The sequence below is a fragment of the Gallinula chloropus genome (genome assembly GCF_964237585.1).
Source record: "Gallinula chloropus genome assembly, chromosome: 3".
Lineage (NCBI taxonomy): Eukaryota > Metazoa > Chordata > Aves > Gruiformes > Rallidae > Gallinula > Gallinula chloropus.
In genome coordinates this window covers 53189793-53209762 of record NC_140087.1, presented here as the reverse complement: position 1 = coordinate 53209762, position 19970 = coordinate 53189793, and the positions used below count along the sequence as shown (strand labels likewise).

Genomic DNA, 19970 nt, shown 5'->3' with positions numbered 1-19970 from the left:
AGGCAGAATAAATTTCAGTGAGTGACTAGGACATCTTAAAGTTAGCTTTAAAAACATCCAATTTTGTAATGTGGTTCTTTATTAAGATATGTTATCCTTGAAACTAAAGCAGTAATGATTTAGTGTACAATTGGCTAGGACTGTTTGCAGGCCTCTCAAATCAGCTGAGCAATGAATGTTTGAAAAAAATACTTGTATGTTGAAAGTATGTCAAAGTCTATAATGTCACCAGATTTACAGGGTGCCCAATTACATGAGTAATAAGAATGAAAGATCTGGTGCCACCCTTGCTAATGACTGAAGTGATGCCCATAAATGTCTCAAAGATGCAGCCAGTGTGCCCTCTGATTGCTTTGTCATTACTATTTTTAAGCTTATAGCACTGCTGGGGCTTATCACAACCCATGTACTACCTGTGTAAGACCTTATCTTTTCTAAATAAAATTGATGACAGAATGTATATTGCTTTCAAGGGCAATAAGGTCAAGTCTCAACATGTCTCAACATGCAGAAGTTCTGGAACTCTCCCCTTAATCCAGCCTAATTGCAGGAGGAAGATATGGAAAGTAGATAAATTTTAAGCTGTACTTTGCTAGTCTGCTCACTCTCTTGGAAGGGTGTAATCCAACTAAGTCAAATGGCATTTCAGTAGTTCCCTTCTGTAGGCTGGCTTTTGTTGTTACATCAACTCCTTTTCCTGGAACTACCAATTTTCTATTAAGTTTCAGATAATGTAGAAGTTGGAAAACTAGGATGGTTAAGCAGTACACTTGTTCCCCGCCCACGTGTTTGTCCCACAGAAGATAATTCTCGTAATGTCAGTGGTAATTACTTCCCAGGATGTTTTCCATCAGCTCTTGTTCTCGGTGCCAAGGGACCAAACTGCCCTCCCTACCCCCCCAAAAAACCCCGAAAACAAACAATCAAAAAAGCAAAACAAGAGTTCACTTGCATCTTGGGAAGCATCGTGTCCTCGGGCAAGCTCTCTCAATTATGTTCACTCCACTGTAACTTTCCATGCAAAACCCCAAAATATCCATGCATCTTGCAAAGCATATGTTCACCCTGGTGGGAATGAAGCGGAGGTGGTGCCTAGTTGCCAGTGCTGACCAGGTGCTTACCAGTGCTGACCGAGCAGGCAATCGTGCAGTATGTGACAGCAATACTAAGACCCTGTTTCTCCAAGCAGCAGCAACCTTGAGGGCTTGTTGTAACTGGAGTAGAATTCGTTGCAGTGATCAGCATTTACATTGTGTTTATGAATTAATAAAATGGTCAGCATGTGCATGTCTGGTTTTATTGGGGGGAGAGAAGAATATTATACGTATCTACTACTGGCGCTGCAGAAGTGCCCAAGATATTTATCCTCAATCCTTCTGTATCCTGTCTCATCCTGCTCCTGCTTTGTCTAATTCTGATCATCTTTCCAAGCCTGGAATAGCTGGCAAAATTATTTACCTTCTTCGTTCCCAAGCAATAAGATGGAGTTAATTTGACTGCAGACTCACAAATTGTTTCCACTGGACTGTGTCCTGAGGCTTCCAGACTCGTAAATATTAGCCACAATTAAAATTTTTATGTGTCTGTCAGGTGCAAGCAAGAACAAAGATGGTTCTTTAGGTCTCTTCTAAATTCTTGATTTATTGCTTGCCCTTCAGATAACAAGCTAAATCCAGGGTAGAGGATGTGTCTTCTAATTTTGTATGTAAAAACCTTTCCCCTCCTTTCTTTTCTCTGACTAGAACTATTTCTGGTTAATAATTTGAGATTGTGCTTCAATAACAGGATTTGTTCTGCCCAATACGGGTTAATTAACAGATTGTCTTTCTAAAGGATCACTTAGTCTGGTTAAATTGCAATTGGGAAAACAAGAAAACAAGTGAGCACCTTAAGAGCACTTCTTGTTTTGTTCTTCTACCTGTGACAAATGTACATGCTGGTTCTTTTGGCCCTCTAGGAAGCATATAGAGTACCACAGTGGCAAGAATAGATGCATGTGCCTTAGTGAGAATACCCACCACAGGTTAAACAAATTATTTCCTATCCACTGGGTTGTCAGTATGAGCAGACCAAGAAAGCTTGATGCTTGGTCCCTGTTAAAAATTTTAGTGTTTTAATATGGTTCCCACACACAAATCACACCTGCATCAAGGTAAAACAAAATGCAGGACAGAAAACCCTGGAGTACTTAGACTCATTCAACTCTCCACTCTATTCCTATTAAGACTCACTCCACTGAAGGACTTCCCATTTTGTTTAACATGCATAATTGCTGATGTGTTAAAATAATGATGCTCGAGGGAGGGAGGGAAAAGTGGTGTCATCAATGCGTGGGAGAAGGTGGGGGAAAACTCTTTTGACTTAGCAGAACAGATAGAATGAAGATCTGCTCTGCAGGATGAGCATGGATTTTAAGGCCACTAACCTAATAAAGGTAGGAACCTGTGACCAAATTATCTCTTTGGTTTTATTGTATCCAGATGTAAGCACTTTTGAAACACTTTGCTCATAATGTTTTTGGAAAGTCCTGGAGTCTGTATGCAGCTGTATATTAATCCGGGGCAAGGATGCTCTTGTTTAAACCCTCTCTGTACATACAGTATTAATTTAAAAAACAACTAACCTGCTATAACTTCAGATGCAAATAGGAATTCATTGGCTTCTCCAACAAACTGTCTCTTTTGCAGAGTTATCCTAGAGCTCACTGTTGAGCAAATCCAGTTTGCTTTGGGATATTTCTGTGTTCTTCCTCAGTTCTGAGCATCTAAATAAACCTTGGGTGAAGCTTCCTCAGAAGCATGCTAAATGGTGAATATTTTCCAGCACAAAAGTATGTGTGTAGGTTAAGATGACAATGCTTCTAGTCCTCCTTTGAGCTCAGTCGCATTCTTTGAAGGACAGGCTTTCTTTACAGTGGAGTGATGGAACCTGGTTTCATACAAGCTGTTGGAACTAGGTGATCTTTAGGGTACCTTTCAACCCAAATTGTTCTATGAGTCTATGATTCTGTTTAGTCGAGCATATTTTCCCTCTGCTGAACACTGCTTCTGTGTTTATCTGTTTTGTAGTATCTTCTATGGCTAACTCTTTAGTGCTGTGATCTTCCAGGTGTTCTTACTAGGCGTTCGTGTTCTGCTTTCCTGGGCAATCAGTGAATTTAAAGGAATCCTCGGCACTAACCTGAGCCTTTCCTCATAGCATGTACTTCATTTCTTTGGAATTGGGTTTCAAAGTCCAGTACAAGACAATATATCTTACTCTGCTGTCTCCAATAAAACTAGCGAGGCTGCTTAAAAAAATTGCTAGGCAGGTTGAAGTCTGTGAACAGGAGTTTGCCCAATACTTTCTACAAAAAAATAAAAATCAATAAAGAACAGTGACAGAACAGCATAATTAAGGGATCAAGATGCAACTGTATGTAAAAAGCCCTCTGGGTGTGCTGTATTCTAAATTAACAGATACAAACGATGTCTAGTTTGCTGTCCTGTTATGTAACAAAACTATGCAAAGTGAAAATCAGGCATGTATTTACGTGCATTCTTTAAATATCAGCCTTAGATGTAGGGACAGCTCTGTATGAAGTGGCATTTGCTGGAGGCTCTATTAGGTAAGAAAAGGTATGCTTAGATGGAAGTCCAAGTTGCTGACAGACCAGAGTTTAGTAATGAAGGGAAAGCAATAGTGTTCTGGTTCTGTAATTCACTTACACATCAAGAAGCACTGCTTCATGGCTAGAATGAAATGCTGAGAAGTTGCCTGGGTAAATGAAGAATCAAGAAGATTATCTAGACTTTCTCTGCAGAGCAAGTTTAATCTTGCTTTAAAATTACCTTTTAATAAAATGTGGCATCTACAGTGCATTTGGGCCTATATGTGTACTGTTATATTTTATATGCTAAGATACTGGTGGATCATTTAAAGTCACTTTTAGCAAATTTAAAATAAATTTTATACTTGCCTTGTTTAAAAAAACCCCACCAAACTACTGATATGTTGAAGCGATTGAAAATACAAGTTCATGAGAACACCAAGTTCTACTTTCTTTGAAGACTGTGGAAAACTGACAAGATAAAACATTATCTGTTATATTGGTAGCAGTGTGAAAATACCATCTCATTCTGGATTAAATCTTGCTGTTGCTGGAAAGAAAGCTCTCCCTTAAAATATGTAAACTCATATTTTGCCAGGATTTTTTTTTTCCCCCAGTGGGAATTTTCAAAAGTTTGCCTTTTGATGGGATCTGTATTTTAAGATTAAACTGTTGATTGAAAAATGCAAAATATGTTTTTCCTTGCAATAACACTTAATCAACCATTTTATAAATGCAGTGTATGGCAGCAAGAGGAAGAATTGTCTCCTGCTATTTGTAGTTGATCTATGTAGGAATGTAAACATTGGGACTGAGCGTTGGGACTAATACTTGCTTTCCAAGGCTTGCTTCTTATTTTTGTTCTAATTTGTTTTATAGATAAAGGGGAAACAATCCTATATACAAATATAGATCTCTCTAGCTTTTCAGGTAGTGTCTTTTTGTATGTTTTGGTTAGACTTACTACACTCATTTATTAAGGCCAAATGTGAGGTTGTGGGGGTTTATTATTTAGTGGAAAAATAAAACATTAATCCCATAATGCCTACTTACCTTTTTTTGTCTCACTTCAATTTTGGCCTTGTAATAGATGGCTACTGACTGTAACACCATTGTGCTATTGAAAGCAGGTTGTTTCTGCCTTGGATTTTATGTTTGCTAAAACAGACTGTACAAGTTCTGGGGTTACCGACACTATTGGAGAACCTAGCAACTCCTGCTACAGCTCAGCTGGGAAGAAATGCCATGCACAGCAGCGGAATTAACTTCGGATTCACACCTATAGGCTCAGCTGATCCTGAATCAGTCAGCTGATGTCCTCTTTAACAGATGTGGAGTTTGTTAAATCCCGCCATCCTTCTCTAATGCAGGTGCAGCTGACTCATATCCTGCACCTCTTGCCCCAACCACCTTCCAACATGACTCTCTGCATAGGTCAGTAAAGGACAGTAAAACTTTCACAGGTTAGCAAGACACAAGGGTGTTGCCTGTTAGACTGAGACAATATGGTTCACTCGTCTTATTTTTCTTTCTACAAAAAAGGTCGCAAACCATTCCCCACAGAAGCGAAGTAGGAAATCCAGGACTCAGCTAAAAGACTTCTTTTTACATCTGGCGTGGTTCTTGTCCTGACAAACATGGAATTCATCTTGCCAACACAGATAATGCTGAGAGGGAAATGAAAGGTCAGCTATCCTAAGCCCTGCTGGTTAGCATAGTCCTGCAGAGACTATCAAGTGGCTAAAGGCTTGTCCACTTGGCCTGGTGCTCTGGCTCTGGTCGTATGCCAGTGTGTTTCAGTCAGCTGGGAACTCAGAGTCCAATCAAGCAGTCAGGATAAGCCTGTTGTTATACTAGAGACAGGGTGAAAAAAGGATGGCAGGAACCAGAAGCATATGCTTTTCTGGTGACTCTGAGCTCCTCGGGGTGGCTGGAGAGTTACTTGCTGTCCTTCCCTGAGAACTCTTGCTTGGAGCAGTCTGCATCCTAAATATGCTAGGTGCCAATTGGCTGGCAGAAATACAAGTCCAAATAGGGTGCTGCTGTTTCTTACTCTAGGTTGTGTACTTTTGTGTTCCAGTCCTCAAAGGATTTCTTTTTTTTCACCCCTCTCCAAGAAGCAATGAGCTTTGACTTCTCTGTGCACAGACATGTGTATAGCAGGCCCTCCCAAAGATGACATTGGAACAGCGGCTCTTTCTGCTGCCGTGATCAAATCATTTCACCTTATGTGTATTTTCTCATCTTTCTCCAGTTCTGCCACGTTGCATCTCTGGCCCCCAAAGTGAGCATCGTGGTATAGCAAGATGTTCTTAGCAGTAGTGCAGCTGTCTTTGGAAGTGAAGGCTGGGAACAGAGGTGAAATATTTTAGTCTCAAGAATATGTAAGTTAATATGAAAGTTTGGAAAACTCAGAAGAATTTGATAAATCATTATGTGTATACACCTCATATCTAGGCATGAAAAGTAACTGGGGGGACAAGAGTTTATTTGAGTTCTACTCATTGGTGAAACTGTTAGTTTTGTAGCTGGCTTCTCTTTCCCTTTTCTTATCCAAATACCAAGCTGCCAAGATACTTGAGTGAGGAAAATACTTTCTCTGATGCACGGTATCCTCCATTCAGTCAGGACACATCAAGGAGGCAGGGAGAAGGCAGTTTCTTTAAATACACTTTTTTTTTTTCCCTCCTTTCTTTTCCTTCTCCAACAAGTGTAACCCAAAACAATAGATTAAGGTAAATTATTATTTGTTGCTTAAAAACTAGATACACAAACATATTCAATATATGAGCTATGACAGCTGTCAGGCAGGATTAGCATATTCCTAGTTTAACTGTGAATCTACAACTTTTGATCTAGCAATAAAGTACATAAAAATCCAGACTGTGCCTGTGAAATAGCTTTTTCTGCTTTTAATATGCAAGTAGATGTCAAAGTGCAATATGCCAACAGGGCAGGAAATTTCTGGCCATGGCCACTGTGATGCCTGTCTGCATGAGTCTGAGGAAATGGTTCTGTCAGTCTAGCTGTGACCACCCACAAGCTTTTTCTTTATAAAAAGGTACTGACTGACAGGCTTTTTTTTTTCTTTTTCTTTACATGTAATCCTGAGACAATATTATACATTACATAGTTCCGATGACCCATATATCTGACCTGGGAGTTTTAACATGTGACTAATTTATTTTTTTAATTGAAAATATAAATATTAACAATTTTATATGTTTCAATTTAATTTAAACACCTGATTAAACATCTTAAAAATCATGGGGGACGAGTAGAAGGGTGTGCGATTTACAAGGCATGGATTTTTATTTTTCAAGTAGTTTAGATGTTATTTTAAACACTTTCTTGATTTTTAAAAGCTATGAAAAAATTGTCCATGCAGCTTCTTGTACCACTTCACCTGTTTGTTTTGCTCTGCTATTGCTGGATTTCATAAAAAATAAAATGTGCTTGAAGATAAACAGCAATACAGAGTTTCATCAGATATTAGAAATTTAAGCCTTATTACCCTGGATGTTATAAGCTAAATTGTTCCTATTGTATGTACCCATGATTAGATAATTACTGCCCAGTTTTCTGTTTTCTTCACATTGTTAAAAAGATTAGGATGTCAGTGCGAAAAGTGATTGCTGTTGAAGCTTTATTCCTTGTAGGAAGGTCCTAGAGTACTTGATAGACTTGTAATTCTCAGTGTTTTTCTGTGCGTTTAATCTTTACATCCTTGACAAAACAACTTGATAAATAAGCAAAATTACTCCATGTGCCTTCAGAGTCAGAAGTGGGGACACAGCCTAGGACTCCTGAAAGGATGCATCACTTACTGTTTTAATGGACTCTGCTTTCAGATGCAGCAGCCAGCTGTGATTGTCTTTTATGTACATGGTAATACTCTTGAGAGTAGAATGAAAGCCACTGGTTCTTATTTCAGGCTTAATAGTTCAATTACCTCTCCTTTCTTATGAGGAAACACATAGCTTTGGAAAAAAGGATCCTTTACCACTGGGAGAAGCTTAAAACTACCATTAGACTTGTGTGTCAGATCTCCAAGGAATGCTTTGAATAACATGGGAGGCTTCAGCCTCTTCAGAAGAAACCTGGCGCTGAGCAATATCTGGCTGTTCTTGTATGCAATAGGGTGCCTGTGGGGCAGGATCTGTTGCTTTAGTTTATATAGCCTGTTTATTTTCTTGTGTCTTTAGTCTGGCATATCTGCCTATCTGTCCATAAGTACCCCAGAAGCCCTTTTTCCTTCCTACTGCTCATTGTTATCAGACCCAGCTAATCCTTATTAAAGTGTCAAGGATTTCATGCCAGATATGCAATTATTCCTCCTCTATATGCAAAACCTGTCTTACTGCTTTCTTGCAGTCCTTAACTCTTAGAATAAAATCACTAACCACAGGTGGATCCATGTATGTACCGGTACATGTTGAGGGCCACCCAGCTGGAAAGCAGCTTTGTAGAAAATGACCCGGGGTCCTGGTGGACTTCAAGTTAATATGAGTTAACCCTTACGGCAAAGCTGGCTAAAGGTGTCCTGGGCTGCATTAGGCAAAGCATTGCCAGTAGGTTGAGGGAGGTGATCCTTCCCCTATACTCTGTACTGGTGAGGCCCCGTGGACCTGGAGTACTGTGTCCAGTTTTGGACACCCCAATACAAGAGAGACATGGGACATGCTGGAGAGAGTCCAGCAGAGCCACTAAAGTGATCAAGGGGCTGGAAGGCTGGGACTCTTCAACCTGGAGAAGAGGAGGCATGGGCAATCTCATCCTTCAACCTGAAGTGAGTGTGTAGAAGTGTGGTGTTCTTTTTCTAGAAGGAATGCAAAGCCTTGTGCACTTGTTTATGCTTACAGAAGCAGAATGTGATGGTTTTGTCTGCTTTCTTTTTTTCTTTTTCCTCCTCCTGAAGGCCAAGAAGCCAAAGTAAAATATTCAACATACCAAGTCATGATAAAGCTTGCTTGGAAGCGGTCTCCAATGTGCTTGTTTTCTCAGTCACATTGCTTCTACAGGGACTAAAAGTCATTCTGTTGTGAACCATTTAACCTTGCACTGTTACTGATCAAATCTCAAATCTAACCATCTCTCTTGCTAATGCAAAGACAAGGATAGCTAAGGTAGGTCTGCTGGCTAGTGCAGTCTTTTGTTCTGAGAACTTTTCAGCCGTACTCATGGTGGGGGGTGTTGGGTGCAAGTGGCCTGTGCCAAAGCATCTGAGAGAAATGCCTTTCATTTGTCCCATTTAACTAGTTCTTGAGATATTTAATAAATCTTGAGTGAACCTGGTTTGTCAGAGGGTTAATAAAAACATCACCAAGCCCAGGAAGCACAAGGCTGTATTGCAGCAGTACTGGGGTTTGAGGTGAGGTACCTACAAATGGACCAAGCTGTCTGCTCGACTATGTTCAAATGGCATCCCGCTTTCTACTTGCAAGAAATTCTAGTCTTATGTGTGTCTTAAATCTCCTTTGCAGTTGCAAGACTATTTACTTACACCAATAGCTCCAGGGACTCTAGATCTTCTTTTCCTTTTTCACTTGCCAAAGTGCAGAATTGAACTGGTGGGGAGCAAGGGAGAAGTGGAGGTTTGATTCCTGGGAGGCAAAAGTTGTTTGACTTGAAAGTCCTGCCTTTATCAGTACAAACAGTCACGAGGTGGGCTCTTACTAAGGGGATGTGTAAATTTTGAGATAAATGGTTAACTATTTTCCGTTTTTGAATTTGAGCATATTTGAAAAGGTATTTTTATATGACATCCTTTTGAGATATTGAGAACACTTGTACCATCTACCTTCTCCATCCTCTCCCTTCCTGCCCCCTATTTTCCCATCCAAAGGCTTTTTAGAGCAAATTTTCTTTAGTTTAAGATACCTAGTGCAGGCAGGCTGCTGCATTCTGTAACCTAGCATATGAAAATAAAGGCATTTCTGATAACTGCCTAACAGATTTACCAAGCAGAAAAAAAACATATTTGCTGTTCAGTTGTATAGTGTCCACTTACAATGTTTGTTGAAGCCAAAATATTTAATTATTTCAGTATGGGCAAAAGTTATGTTGCTTGGAAAGCAGCTACATATTTCCCACAGCACCAAAGCTATCTAAGCATGTTTTGTGACCTCCTCTGTTCCTGCAGCTGGGATGCATATAGTATGTTCAGGCTTATTGCAGGCATAAAGTAACTTAAGTCTAGACTGTAGATTGTAGATAATTGTGTGCTAATAGCAGATAGCTGTGTGTAAATAGGAACAGGAAGAGGGTGGCAGCTTTGGCCAGAGAGTAGCGGTGATTCACTAGATGGTTTATATAACTCAGAGCTGTCCATCTCCTCTAAAACGTTAACTGGGTGTGAAGGGCAGCTGTGTACTACTCAGTCCAGCAGCTTCTTACCCTTGGGTCTGGGCCCCCTTCACACCTCCAGACCTCAAGTACTGGCGGACCTTAACGTAACTCTACATACTGGGAAACTGAGCTCATTAGCTCAGACTGAAGGTGGAGTAACACAATGAGATAATGGCCCAGTGAAAATGGAAACAGATACTTCAGCGTGTCTCTTGTGATCAGGATGAAATCCTCTGTGAGGAAATAATGAAACAAAAAAAAATTATCCAAGCATGCTAATAGCATGGAAAAATGACTGGAAAACTGGTGTTTGAAGAAACATTTAGTGCAGTGTTGCTGGGCAGTAGAAGAAGTCGAGGTATCTTTTCAGGGCTAATAGATCACAGACTGTGTCTATCAGGTACTTTGGATGTGTGTTGGGACTCTTCGTAAGTTCATTTGCAGACCGTAACAGAAATGAAGTTACTTTGGTCTCTACTCACATTAACACTTGTGATCCATTATAGCTGCTTCAAATATTTTTTATTTTATTTTGGAAGGGGGGTGCATTGTGTGTTTATTTGTTGGCTCACAACTTGTCATTTCAAGGCAACTTCTCATTTCAACACTACTTTCTGATGAGAAATGGTGCCTTGGTGAGAACTCTGTTTACCCTTTTCTATGCAGAGCCCGAAGGCTATGGAAAGACACTGCATGTAGTTTTGCTCATACATTGAGTTTACCAGGAGAAAAGTTACCTTCATTCACTTTCAATGCTTCTCTTTTTAACTTTTGTAATAGCTTGTGTGTAGAAAGTGAATTTTTAATTAAATGGTTTGCATCTTGTATATCCACAATGCATTCACTTTGAGGGGGTTTTTTATTACAGTAGTAGGGTGGTGATATGTAATAAGTCTCAAGAATAATTAAAACCTGTGTTAACTTGTGTATGTTTTCAGTAGCAATTGAACTTTGTGTTGAGTCTCTGCTGTGCTGGGTCCAAGATCAGATATTAATCAAGTAGGAAGGAAGGAAGGGGTGGCAAGGGAAGGAAGAGTTGGTTTGTAGCTACCTCTAAGTTCTTACCAGCTTAAGATAAACCTCACCTCTCATGTTTATTTAAAAAGTATATTACCTCCAGTTTTAGGTATTTAGCTCAAGATAGTTTTTGTGTTCAGTGTTGGGATAATGTTATGAATCAACTTTTGGAAATTCCTTCACCTCTCTTTCATATGTATGTAGCCTCAGAATTTTGTTCAGCCAGCCTTTGTTTACACTGAAGGGAAAAAGGCAAAGTAATCTGAGATGGCTTTAAGTGCAGCATGGCATGACAGAGGAAGATTTAAATAACTAGGGATTTCTAGGAGAGAATATGATACATCACTTTTACTTTGGGGATGTAGAAATACGTGCTAGAATCGGCAAGATGCATGATTTTTGATCTGAAACTTTGACCTTCTGCACTAAATAGTCAAATTAGGGTTTTATCAATGTTTTCTACAGTCCAGTTCTGGAAAGGCAGGGAAGGCTGGGTTTCCCAAGTGCCTTGCTACAAAAAATAAAGATAGCTAATAGATCTTGAGCATCTGAAGACCTAATGTTAAAAAATTGACTTGCTGAATCTGTGGAAATGCCAATAGCTATACTTGCTTCCCCCAAATTTGTGAATGAGTGCTTTGCATTCATTATGGCGTACTAGAGTCAAAGATGGGATAAGAAAGAGGCCTGATTTAAAGACAATTATTAGAGTGCTTTTGCATTAAATACTTTGGAAAACTGTTAATTTGTCTGCCTTTGCTGAAACATACAGTTTTATGTTTACTTGGAGATGGTTTGACTTTGCCAGGAACAGCAGGTGAATTAACATTAATCACACTAGCTTTGCCAAGGGTTCTATGACGTCCTGCTCATACCCGAGTCAAGCTGAGGCATGTCACAGTGTTTTGAAATGGATAGTAGTTCTCAAGATGTCCCTAATATTAAACCTAATTCAAGAACTGCACTGGAGGTTAAATGCTAGTTCAGCCTGGAGGAGCGTGTTTGGTCTCTGGAAGAGATCCATTTGGGTTAAACTGGTAAATCAAGTCAAAGCTTATCTAATTAACCCCCCTATTTAAATGTTGGAGCATTCTTTCTTAGGTGAGGCAAGTTCTTAACATTTCATAAAATCATTGTTAGCAAATATACTAGGCTAGCCTTCACATAAAAAGCCTTGAATGGGTATTTTCTAAGTATGAACAAAGGGGGAAATTCTGAAAGGGACAGACACGTTTCTTTTCAGTCTGCCAGGAGTTTTCAAGGCTGTAAACTGTTTTGTTACAGGTTGTGTCAAATGCTGCTGGACAGGGGGTTGCCATTACTGGGAACAATACTTTCAACAACTGGAACTGGCCTAATGCTGTGATCTTTGCTGCTACTGTGATCACTACAATCGGTAAGTATTTGTCAACTTTCCTGACTGTAGTTTTCTGTATGCTGTAGTGTTTGTACACTTGGAGTTGTGTGATCATCTGCAGGTTCAGAGAGGAAAAATCCCAGTATTTTGGTGCTCTCTCCGAATGTCTGCCTTTCTAATAAGTCTCAGATTCGCGGTGCTGTTGGAGATGACTGGTGTCATTCCTTTTCCTTTAATTCATACACTTAAATTTCCAAATCATAAAATCCTAAAACAAAGGTGTTAGAAAACACTCCATTAAACCAATATTCTAAGCATGTGCATATGCTGGTTTTGTATAGCTATCCTCTAACTCGCATGCATCCTCTTAAGCTACTGAATTACTAGAGATCTTGGCTTGCAGAACAATTTAGATTTTTTATCTATCTCTAAAAGTTATCTGTCTCTTAAGGCAAAGTAGAGCAAGTGTTGTCTTCTAAATCTCGCTACTGATTTGTGCTTGTAAAACCCTCTGTGTGGAAAGACTTTCTCCTATGATATCTAGATTTTCAGAGCTCAATATCATCTGCCTTCTGCACAGAAAAGTCTTTGATATGTGGTGTTGCTACACCTACAATGCAAAAAGACCAGAGAAGGCTGGATTTATACAGAAATTGAAATCTTACTGTTAAACAACGCGCAGTACTATGGTGGTCTTGAATATCCGAACTTGCAATATTCAGCTTATATTATAACTTAAAACAAGAAGATCGTGTCAGGGACACACTTAAACGAGAAATACCCAGCAAAAGTTCAGAAAATAGGCTTCTGATTTTAGAGCCTTAATTTGAAATGTCCTGTTGAGCTCTGTGACCACCAAATAACTAAATGTAGTTGAAATACCTTGCTATGTCATGCCTTACCTTGCCCTTAACTCTCAAGGTTTTGTCCTGGAAAGTCACGAGTTAAATGTGTGCAGTGAATCTTTCACATGGAAGCTAGCTTCAGGATGAATTTTGATCTTTTTTCAATGGAATTGATTGTCAAGTTTTTAACAGTGTCGCTTAAGGTTGGGAAATTGTATTATAAGTTTTAAGATTAGCTTTATTTGGTATTTGTCTCATCTTGTCAAGAAAAAGATGCATCAAACCTAGCAAACCCTTAAACTATAGCAATCCTCTCAGCCTGCATTAATGGAATACACATTTGCTAGAGCAGAACTGGAAGGCATCCAGATTCAGGAGATCAGCAGATGGAATAGACTGAAGCTCTTCTAGGTGGTGAAGTAAGGAGTGCCTGATATAGCAGAAGCCCACGCAATGTTTTGTGCATAGGTAGAATTGCCTTGAATTCTCTGTAACAAAGACAGACCATGCACATACTTATCTCTCTCAGGTTACGGAAATGTTTCTCCAAAGACACCCTCTGGGCGTCTCTTCTGCATATTTTATGGGCTCTTCGGAGTTCCTCTCTGCTTGACATGGATCAGTGCTCTGGGGAAGTTCTTTGGAGGACGTGCCAAGAGGCTGGGCCAGTTTCTGACGAAAAGAGGAGTAAGCCTGGTAAGGCCCTCTCTTGTTTACCTTTGTGCTATGCGGTTTTGATGCATAAATTAAGCTTACACTTCTTAACTTACCTGCTAATCTTGGTGGTAAAGGGACACTTGCACAAATATGAATCTTCCTAAATGCTATTGCATACAACTAACTGAAAGGAAGATTGGGTCTGATATGATGGTTCTGCAAAATGTTTTAGCAAAATGAGAACCTGTAGAAACCTTTGATACTATATATACATCTAAGCAGCTTCTGTGGAGACATGTATCTCCTTACTTTAGAAATCTGTAGGACATATACAAGAGATACAATTTCACAGACATTGTGTGCAAGATCCTCTGTCAAGGAAATAAGCTGTTCTGCTTTTTCCCCCACCTGCTTTATGCTAGAATGAGTAGTTCCTGCTGTGCAGTGAACCAACTCAAAAATAACGTTTTGTTCTCAGTTACTGGCTTACGGGTTGGAGGGGGGCATGGAATGTTGGGCGCTTTTTTGATGCTGGTGGCTTAGCGTCAATGTATCCCATGTCCAACCACTCCTCCCCCACCTCCCCTCTCCCCCAGGTGAGTGCTATCTCAGATCTAACTTTGCACAGACATGGGAGGCAATGCAGAGCCTGGAGGATAGTGGGACTGGTTAGGCCCTGGTTTCAGAAACAATAAGAACTTTCTTGCTTCAACACCTGAAAATACAGAAAGTAGTGAAATTCACGTATGCGTGCAGCTTTGTGCAGAGGTCACATCAGTGGCAAAGGGTAGGGGGCATAAATAGGAGAGAAGCGTCTTAAACACTTCTGGTCCTCTATACTCAGATGAACAAAAGGAAAATCAGTGGTACTGACTGCTTTTTAGACTAGAGTGTTATGTTTGTATCCTACACCTATCTGTGAAATACAAGGAAGTCTTTGAACTTCAAGACAGTAAGAGAAGATATAAACCAGTTTGAGCAAGTAATTCTAAAAATAGTGATTTCTGCATGAAGGAAAAAGTTGTGTGTTTACTTCTGTCAGTGACTTTTACGTACTTTTAGCGCAGAACTCAAATGTCTGATACTGTCAGATGAATGAGGCCATGGGTTGGGTTGGAAAAGAAAAGTTGGATGTCTTTCCCTGACTCTTTTTCTTCTTTCTTTACAGAGGAAAGCACAAATTACATGCACAGCTATCTTCATTGTTTGGGGAGTCTTGGTCCACCTGGTTATACCTCCCTTTGTCTTTATGGTGACTGAAGGATGGGATTACATTGAAGGCCTCTATTTCTCATTTATCACTATTACCACCATAGGATTTGGAGATTTTGTTGCTGGTCAGTAACTGTATTATATGTATTTATTGTTCACTATATGCACAGTATGGCAATTGTTTCCAGACTCTGCTTTGAAAAGGTGACTTCTAAGGTTTTCCAAAGCATTTTGCTGAATAGATGATTCAGTTAAAACTAGGTACTAATCCAATGGATTAGATCTGTTTCTTCAGTTTTAGCTTAGATACCAATGGCTAAGTCTGAAGCTAAGTCTGGAGCTAAGTCTGAAGCCAAGTTCTGGAGTTTGTAACTCTTCTGGGTGCCCCAGGTCCCTATTTTGGGCAAGGAGTTATGCTATCCACCGTGATTAGTGAAGCACTTTTGAATGGGATCCAGTGTACAAAGCAGGGCGCAGAAGTACTGGACAAAGCTTTCCATGTAGCTGCCTAAAACTAGTCAACACGAAATGTGTGTACTGGTGCCTCCCTCTTAAAGCCTGTCTTTTCCTAAAATCCACTGTCTTGTTCAGGACTTTGAGACAGTCCTTGTAAGTGGAATTCTGAATCCTTTTCTCAGGGAAGGTACACCTATATGCATACCTCAATGGCAGAGAGAGAGTTTATAGTTTTCAAACAGGAAAAAAGATTCACTTTCCTAGCTTATGAGGAGAGGATAAATACGCTACCGTCTTCAGTTGTAGTCCAGGGGCCTGGACTACAGACCAAGTAGACAAGTGAAGGTTCTAGAATCAACGTTTGCTGAGAGAGGTTTGAGATCCCCACTTACTGCCTCTGAGCAGTGTTCAAACAGCTAGGGTCTGTTTGTGCAGAAGAGAGAAGTTCTCAGGGATGTAACTTAAAGGTTTATCATTTGCAAGTCCATTTTCATTAATGTTCTTGTCTTTAATTCCTTGTAGGTGTAAATCCAGATGCAAACTATCATGCCCTCTACAGATACTTTGTGGAGTTATGGATCTATCTGGGACTAGCTTGGCTTTCGCTCTTTGTTAACTGGAAGGTCAGTATGTTTGTGGAAGTCCACAAAGCAATAAAGAAAAGGAGAAAAAAAAGAAAAGAGTCATTTGACAACCATCCTCGGTCTAAAAAACCCCTTCAAATGGGTACTTCAAAGGATGTCAACATTTTCAGCTTCCTTTCAAAGAAGGAAGAGACCTACAATGATCTTATTAAGCAAATTGGGAAGAAGGCCCTGAAGACAAACAATGACAAAATGATTAAAGTAGAAAATTCCAAACAAAATATGCAGAATGCCAGTATAGATGCCCAGGTAACTTACACAAAGACAGAGTCGTTTGAGGCTTCCCTGGACATTCAGAACGGTCATGTACTGAGACCTCTGCATGATAAACACATTGGAGACAGCCCTCTAGAAGGAAACATGTTTGTAAACCAGCTAGACAGGATTAGTGAAGAAGAAGGTGAAGTATGGGATTCCAGAGACTATCGACCCTTAATATTTGAGAATGCCAATATAACATTTGTAAATGAAGATGATGATGAAGAGGAAGGTATCTCGGATGATGAGGAAACATCAAAATCCTCCATGGATGATAATCTTGCAGAGGAATCTGAAACTGCAAAAAAACTGGTAAAATTCCCATCCTCTGATGAATCTACCTTTACCAATAACGAGCTCGAACTTTCTGTGCCTTATGAACAACTGATGAACGAGTATAATACAGTAAGCAATGTGAAGGCTGCAACGTGAAGCATGTTAGACAGTGGTTTTCTGGAAGTGGTCAGTGCATATTGAACAAATTAACAGAGCAAGGAGAAAAGCATGCTTTTGCAGTTTCTTCTGTCTCTTTGAAAACAAAAGCAAGTCCCAAACTAATCAACTCCAGTGTCCTTTTCCCTGTTCTAAGTTGGTTTCTGAGCCCATCAGCTTTGCTTATCTGAAGAACTTGTAAAATAACAGTTGAATTTAGAGTCCTGCTCCTTCTTAGGATTTTACGGTTCTTGAACAAAGTAGAAAAGAACAGACTAGTTAATACACTGGACCTGCTCGGCATTTATCATCGAGGAATTAGTTTGGGAGTGTAACTATACTGTTGCAAAGAGACTGTTTTGGGTATCTAATGTGTTCAGTTACTCCATTAGCCTTTCACCTCTGAAAACCTGGATTTGAATCCTGCTTTGATCACAAACAAAAGCAAGGGAGTTGCTTTTTGGTTTAAGTTGCCCATTGTTGTTACCGCAAAAAACGATGCAACCACTAGTTGATCTTAGTGAGAAACTGTAGATGGTATGCTGGGACACACGGTCTGAGCGGAGGTGGGCTGACAGACCAAGGAGGAAGCATCTGAAACATCTGTTTAGAATATGTCAGTGCTTGTCAAATTACAGTGAATTGTAATTTCATAAATAAAAAAAAATAAAATTCCAAAGGAATGGATTGAGAAGGAGCCCTCTAACAAGGAAGAGTCATCTTGGATGAAGCTCACCAATTGCGCTGCTAAACTGCACATCAGGCCCAGAACTGTTAAAGAGTGAAGTGACTGGAAGACCTATTGATCAAATCACATATGAGCACAAGCAGGATGCAATGAACTTTTTTTGTTGTTGAAAGTGTCCTTCCACTGTCCGTTTCCCAGAGGAAATACTTGAATGAACCTTATACAGTATCTATGTACAGGTGAAGTTTTATTGACACTGTTCTTCTGAGGAAAAAAATCACCTTGGGAGGCACAGATATTCTCTAAATGCCCTAATGCCTGTCAGAGGGGACCTGTAGCACTGCTGCTGATCTGTGCAGTGTCTTAGTCAGTATTGTTATTCGGTGTTCCTCCCTGCCTTGGTACTTCAGACTAGACTTGAATGAGAGATGTTATTTGAAACAGTTGATTACAACTTGCTTATTTGTTTTGGTTTAAAGTTTGACCTGTGTGAATATACAATGGTTATTCTGCCCCACTTTCAAGAGGTCTGGGCAATGCCAAATCTTGGGCAAACTGAGATGTGATCAAGTGACTTAAGGCCATGAGGCACTTTTTAAAAGGAACTTTGGCTCCAAGCTCCTGAAAGTATTATCTTTTGGCTTGGAGATGGGGTTCTCATTGAGAAGGAAGGATGTCTCTTCAAAACATTTATGCCCAAATTGTTTGGCTATGAAGAAAATCATACTATGGTTTCATTTTTCTTGCTTTTTCCATATCTATGTGTTAACCCTGACAGTTATTTCAAATGAGGCTTTTGATTACATGTTGGCAAAAGGTACTGACTTCAGTTGTATCTAACATACTTGGAACAGAAAATAGTGAAGACCTTTGAACCTTAACATGTCAAGGTCTGTTGTTCTGTTTAGTTTTACAATATTTAAGTCATTTCAGTATGTCCAAAAGTTTCCAAAGTTCAGTAAACAGTTAAGATGTCTCATTCTTGTTTTCGGTTTAATGCTGGCAGACTTGCTCACTCTGTAAGAAGAGTGTATGGAATCTTGCAATGCTAATCTTGAATTACTAGATATTTCTAATAACTGCAAATATTGGCTGCAACTTCAGTTGCTGGCCTCTTCCACAGGAGGAGGAGGACGTGTGGGAAACTGGCACTCTAGTTAGATGGTTTGTTGATGGAAAGTTTTGAAGTCATCTACTGTGTGAAACATGGGGGACTGTCTTTACTAGTCTTCTTCCCAGAATTTTCCATGTATATGATTTTTTTTTCCTTTTTTTTTTTTTTTTTGATGGAAAGTGAACACAAGGCTAGGACCAACTCTTATAGTGGCAAAAAATGTGGAATCAGCATCACTGGATTTGGTAGTTTTATGATAGTATCACTGAAGAGAGATGCTAATTTTAAATCAAGTTTTATTATTGCTGCTATCTGGAGCAGAGGAGTGGCTGGATGAATTTGACTTGTATCTGACAGGAAAGAAGCAGAGGCCCTATTGAGAAGATTCTGATTTACCTCTAATAGACACCCACACCCTCATTTTAAAATGACTCCAAGCCCTTCAAGTATTTTGTATATCTGAGGGGTTGTGGTTGACAGCTATACCTTGTAACTGTAAGAAACGGTAGATAAGACTACATGCATGATACACAAGATGCTTGTGTAACAAGTTTAGCCTTCTCTATTTTTTCTTTAAAGTACATGTTGGCTTAAAAGAAAATGAGAAAGCACTCCATGTAACTTTTGTTGTCCTCCAACTTGTCTTCCATTATTGATGCAAAGATCAAAGTTTTAGTGACAGTTAGAAAGCTACAGGACAGTGACAAGAGGCTTGCTGAAAGTGCATGAAATGGAACAGCATAGTCCAGTCTTCATTTGAAGTGAAACATTTTCTTTTTTTAATACAAAAATAATACAACCCAGACACTTGGCTGGGCTGCTTTGATTGGGGAGGGGGGGAGGGAGGGGGGAATGTTGCACACTGGAACCCAGACTCCCCGTTCTCCATAGCAAAGTGCACTTGTACACCAGAGCCGAGAGTGGATGGAATCTGGTTCATATTATCGAGTTAGATGCAGCGCTCTGGGCTTTCCCAGTGTAGTCAGCATAGACTGTAAGTGTGTATAATAAGTATCATGGGATCTAAAGTAATAGTTCAAATTTATTAAAACAAAGTACAGTATTCCTGCTTTTTTGGGGAAACATGATCACACCTCACAAAACTGTTCTCAAGACATCCCACCATGTGCCTTAATGTAATCCTAACACTGGGAAAAAATTCCTCTTTACACAGGGGCCAACAGGATTGGTCTCGTTAAACCCTAGTTGTTTTGGAGGGGTTTAGTTGGCGCGTAGTTTTTACACTGGTTCTCTCCAAAAAGTTGAACCATTTCCCAGGGCTTTTAAAATTATGGTGCATCTCAGAACTTCCAAAGTGCTAAACAAGACAGCTTTTTGCATGCCAGTCTTCCA

General features: G+C 39.7%; 1 protein-coding gene across 1 annotated transcript in view; it reads left to right on the top strand.

Moving 5' to 3' along the window:
- The window catches only part of KCNK5 (potassium two pore domain channel subfamily K member 5), a gene marked incomplete at both ends in the record, with an annotated part of 31378 nt that extends 14563 nt beyond the window's left edge, over nucleotides 1–16815 (top strand). The window contains 4 exons of the mRNA XM_084262454.1: nucleotides 12239–12350; nucleotides 13686–13852; nucleotides 14982–15150; nucleotides 16004–16815. Coding sequence (XP_084118580.1) covers nucleotides 12239–12350; nucleotides 13686–13852; nucleotides 14982–15150; nucleotides 16004–16815 — 1260 coding nt within the window. The remainder of the gene's footprint in view (nucleotides 1–12238; nucleotides 12351–13685; nucleotides 13853–14981; nucleotides 15151–16003) is intronic.
- Between the last annotated feature and the right edge of the window lie 3155 nt (nucleotides 16816–19970).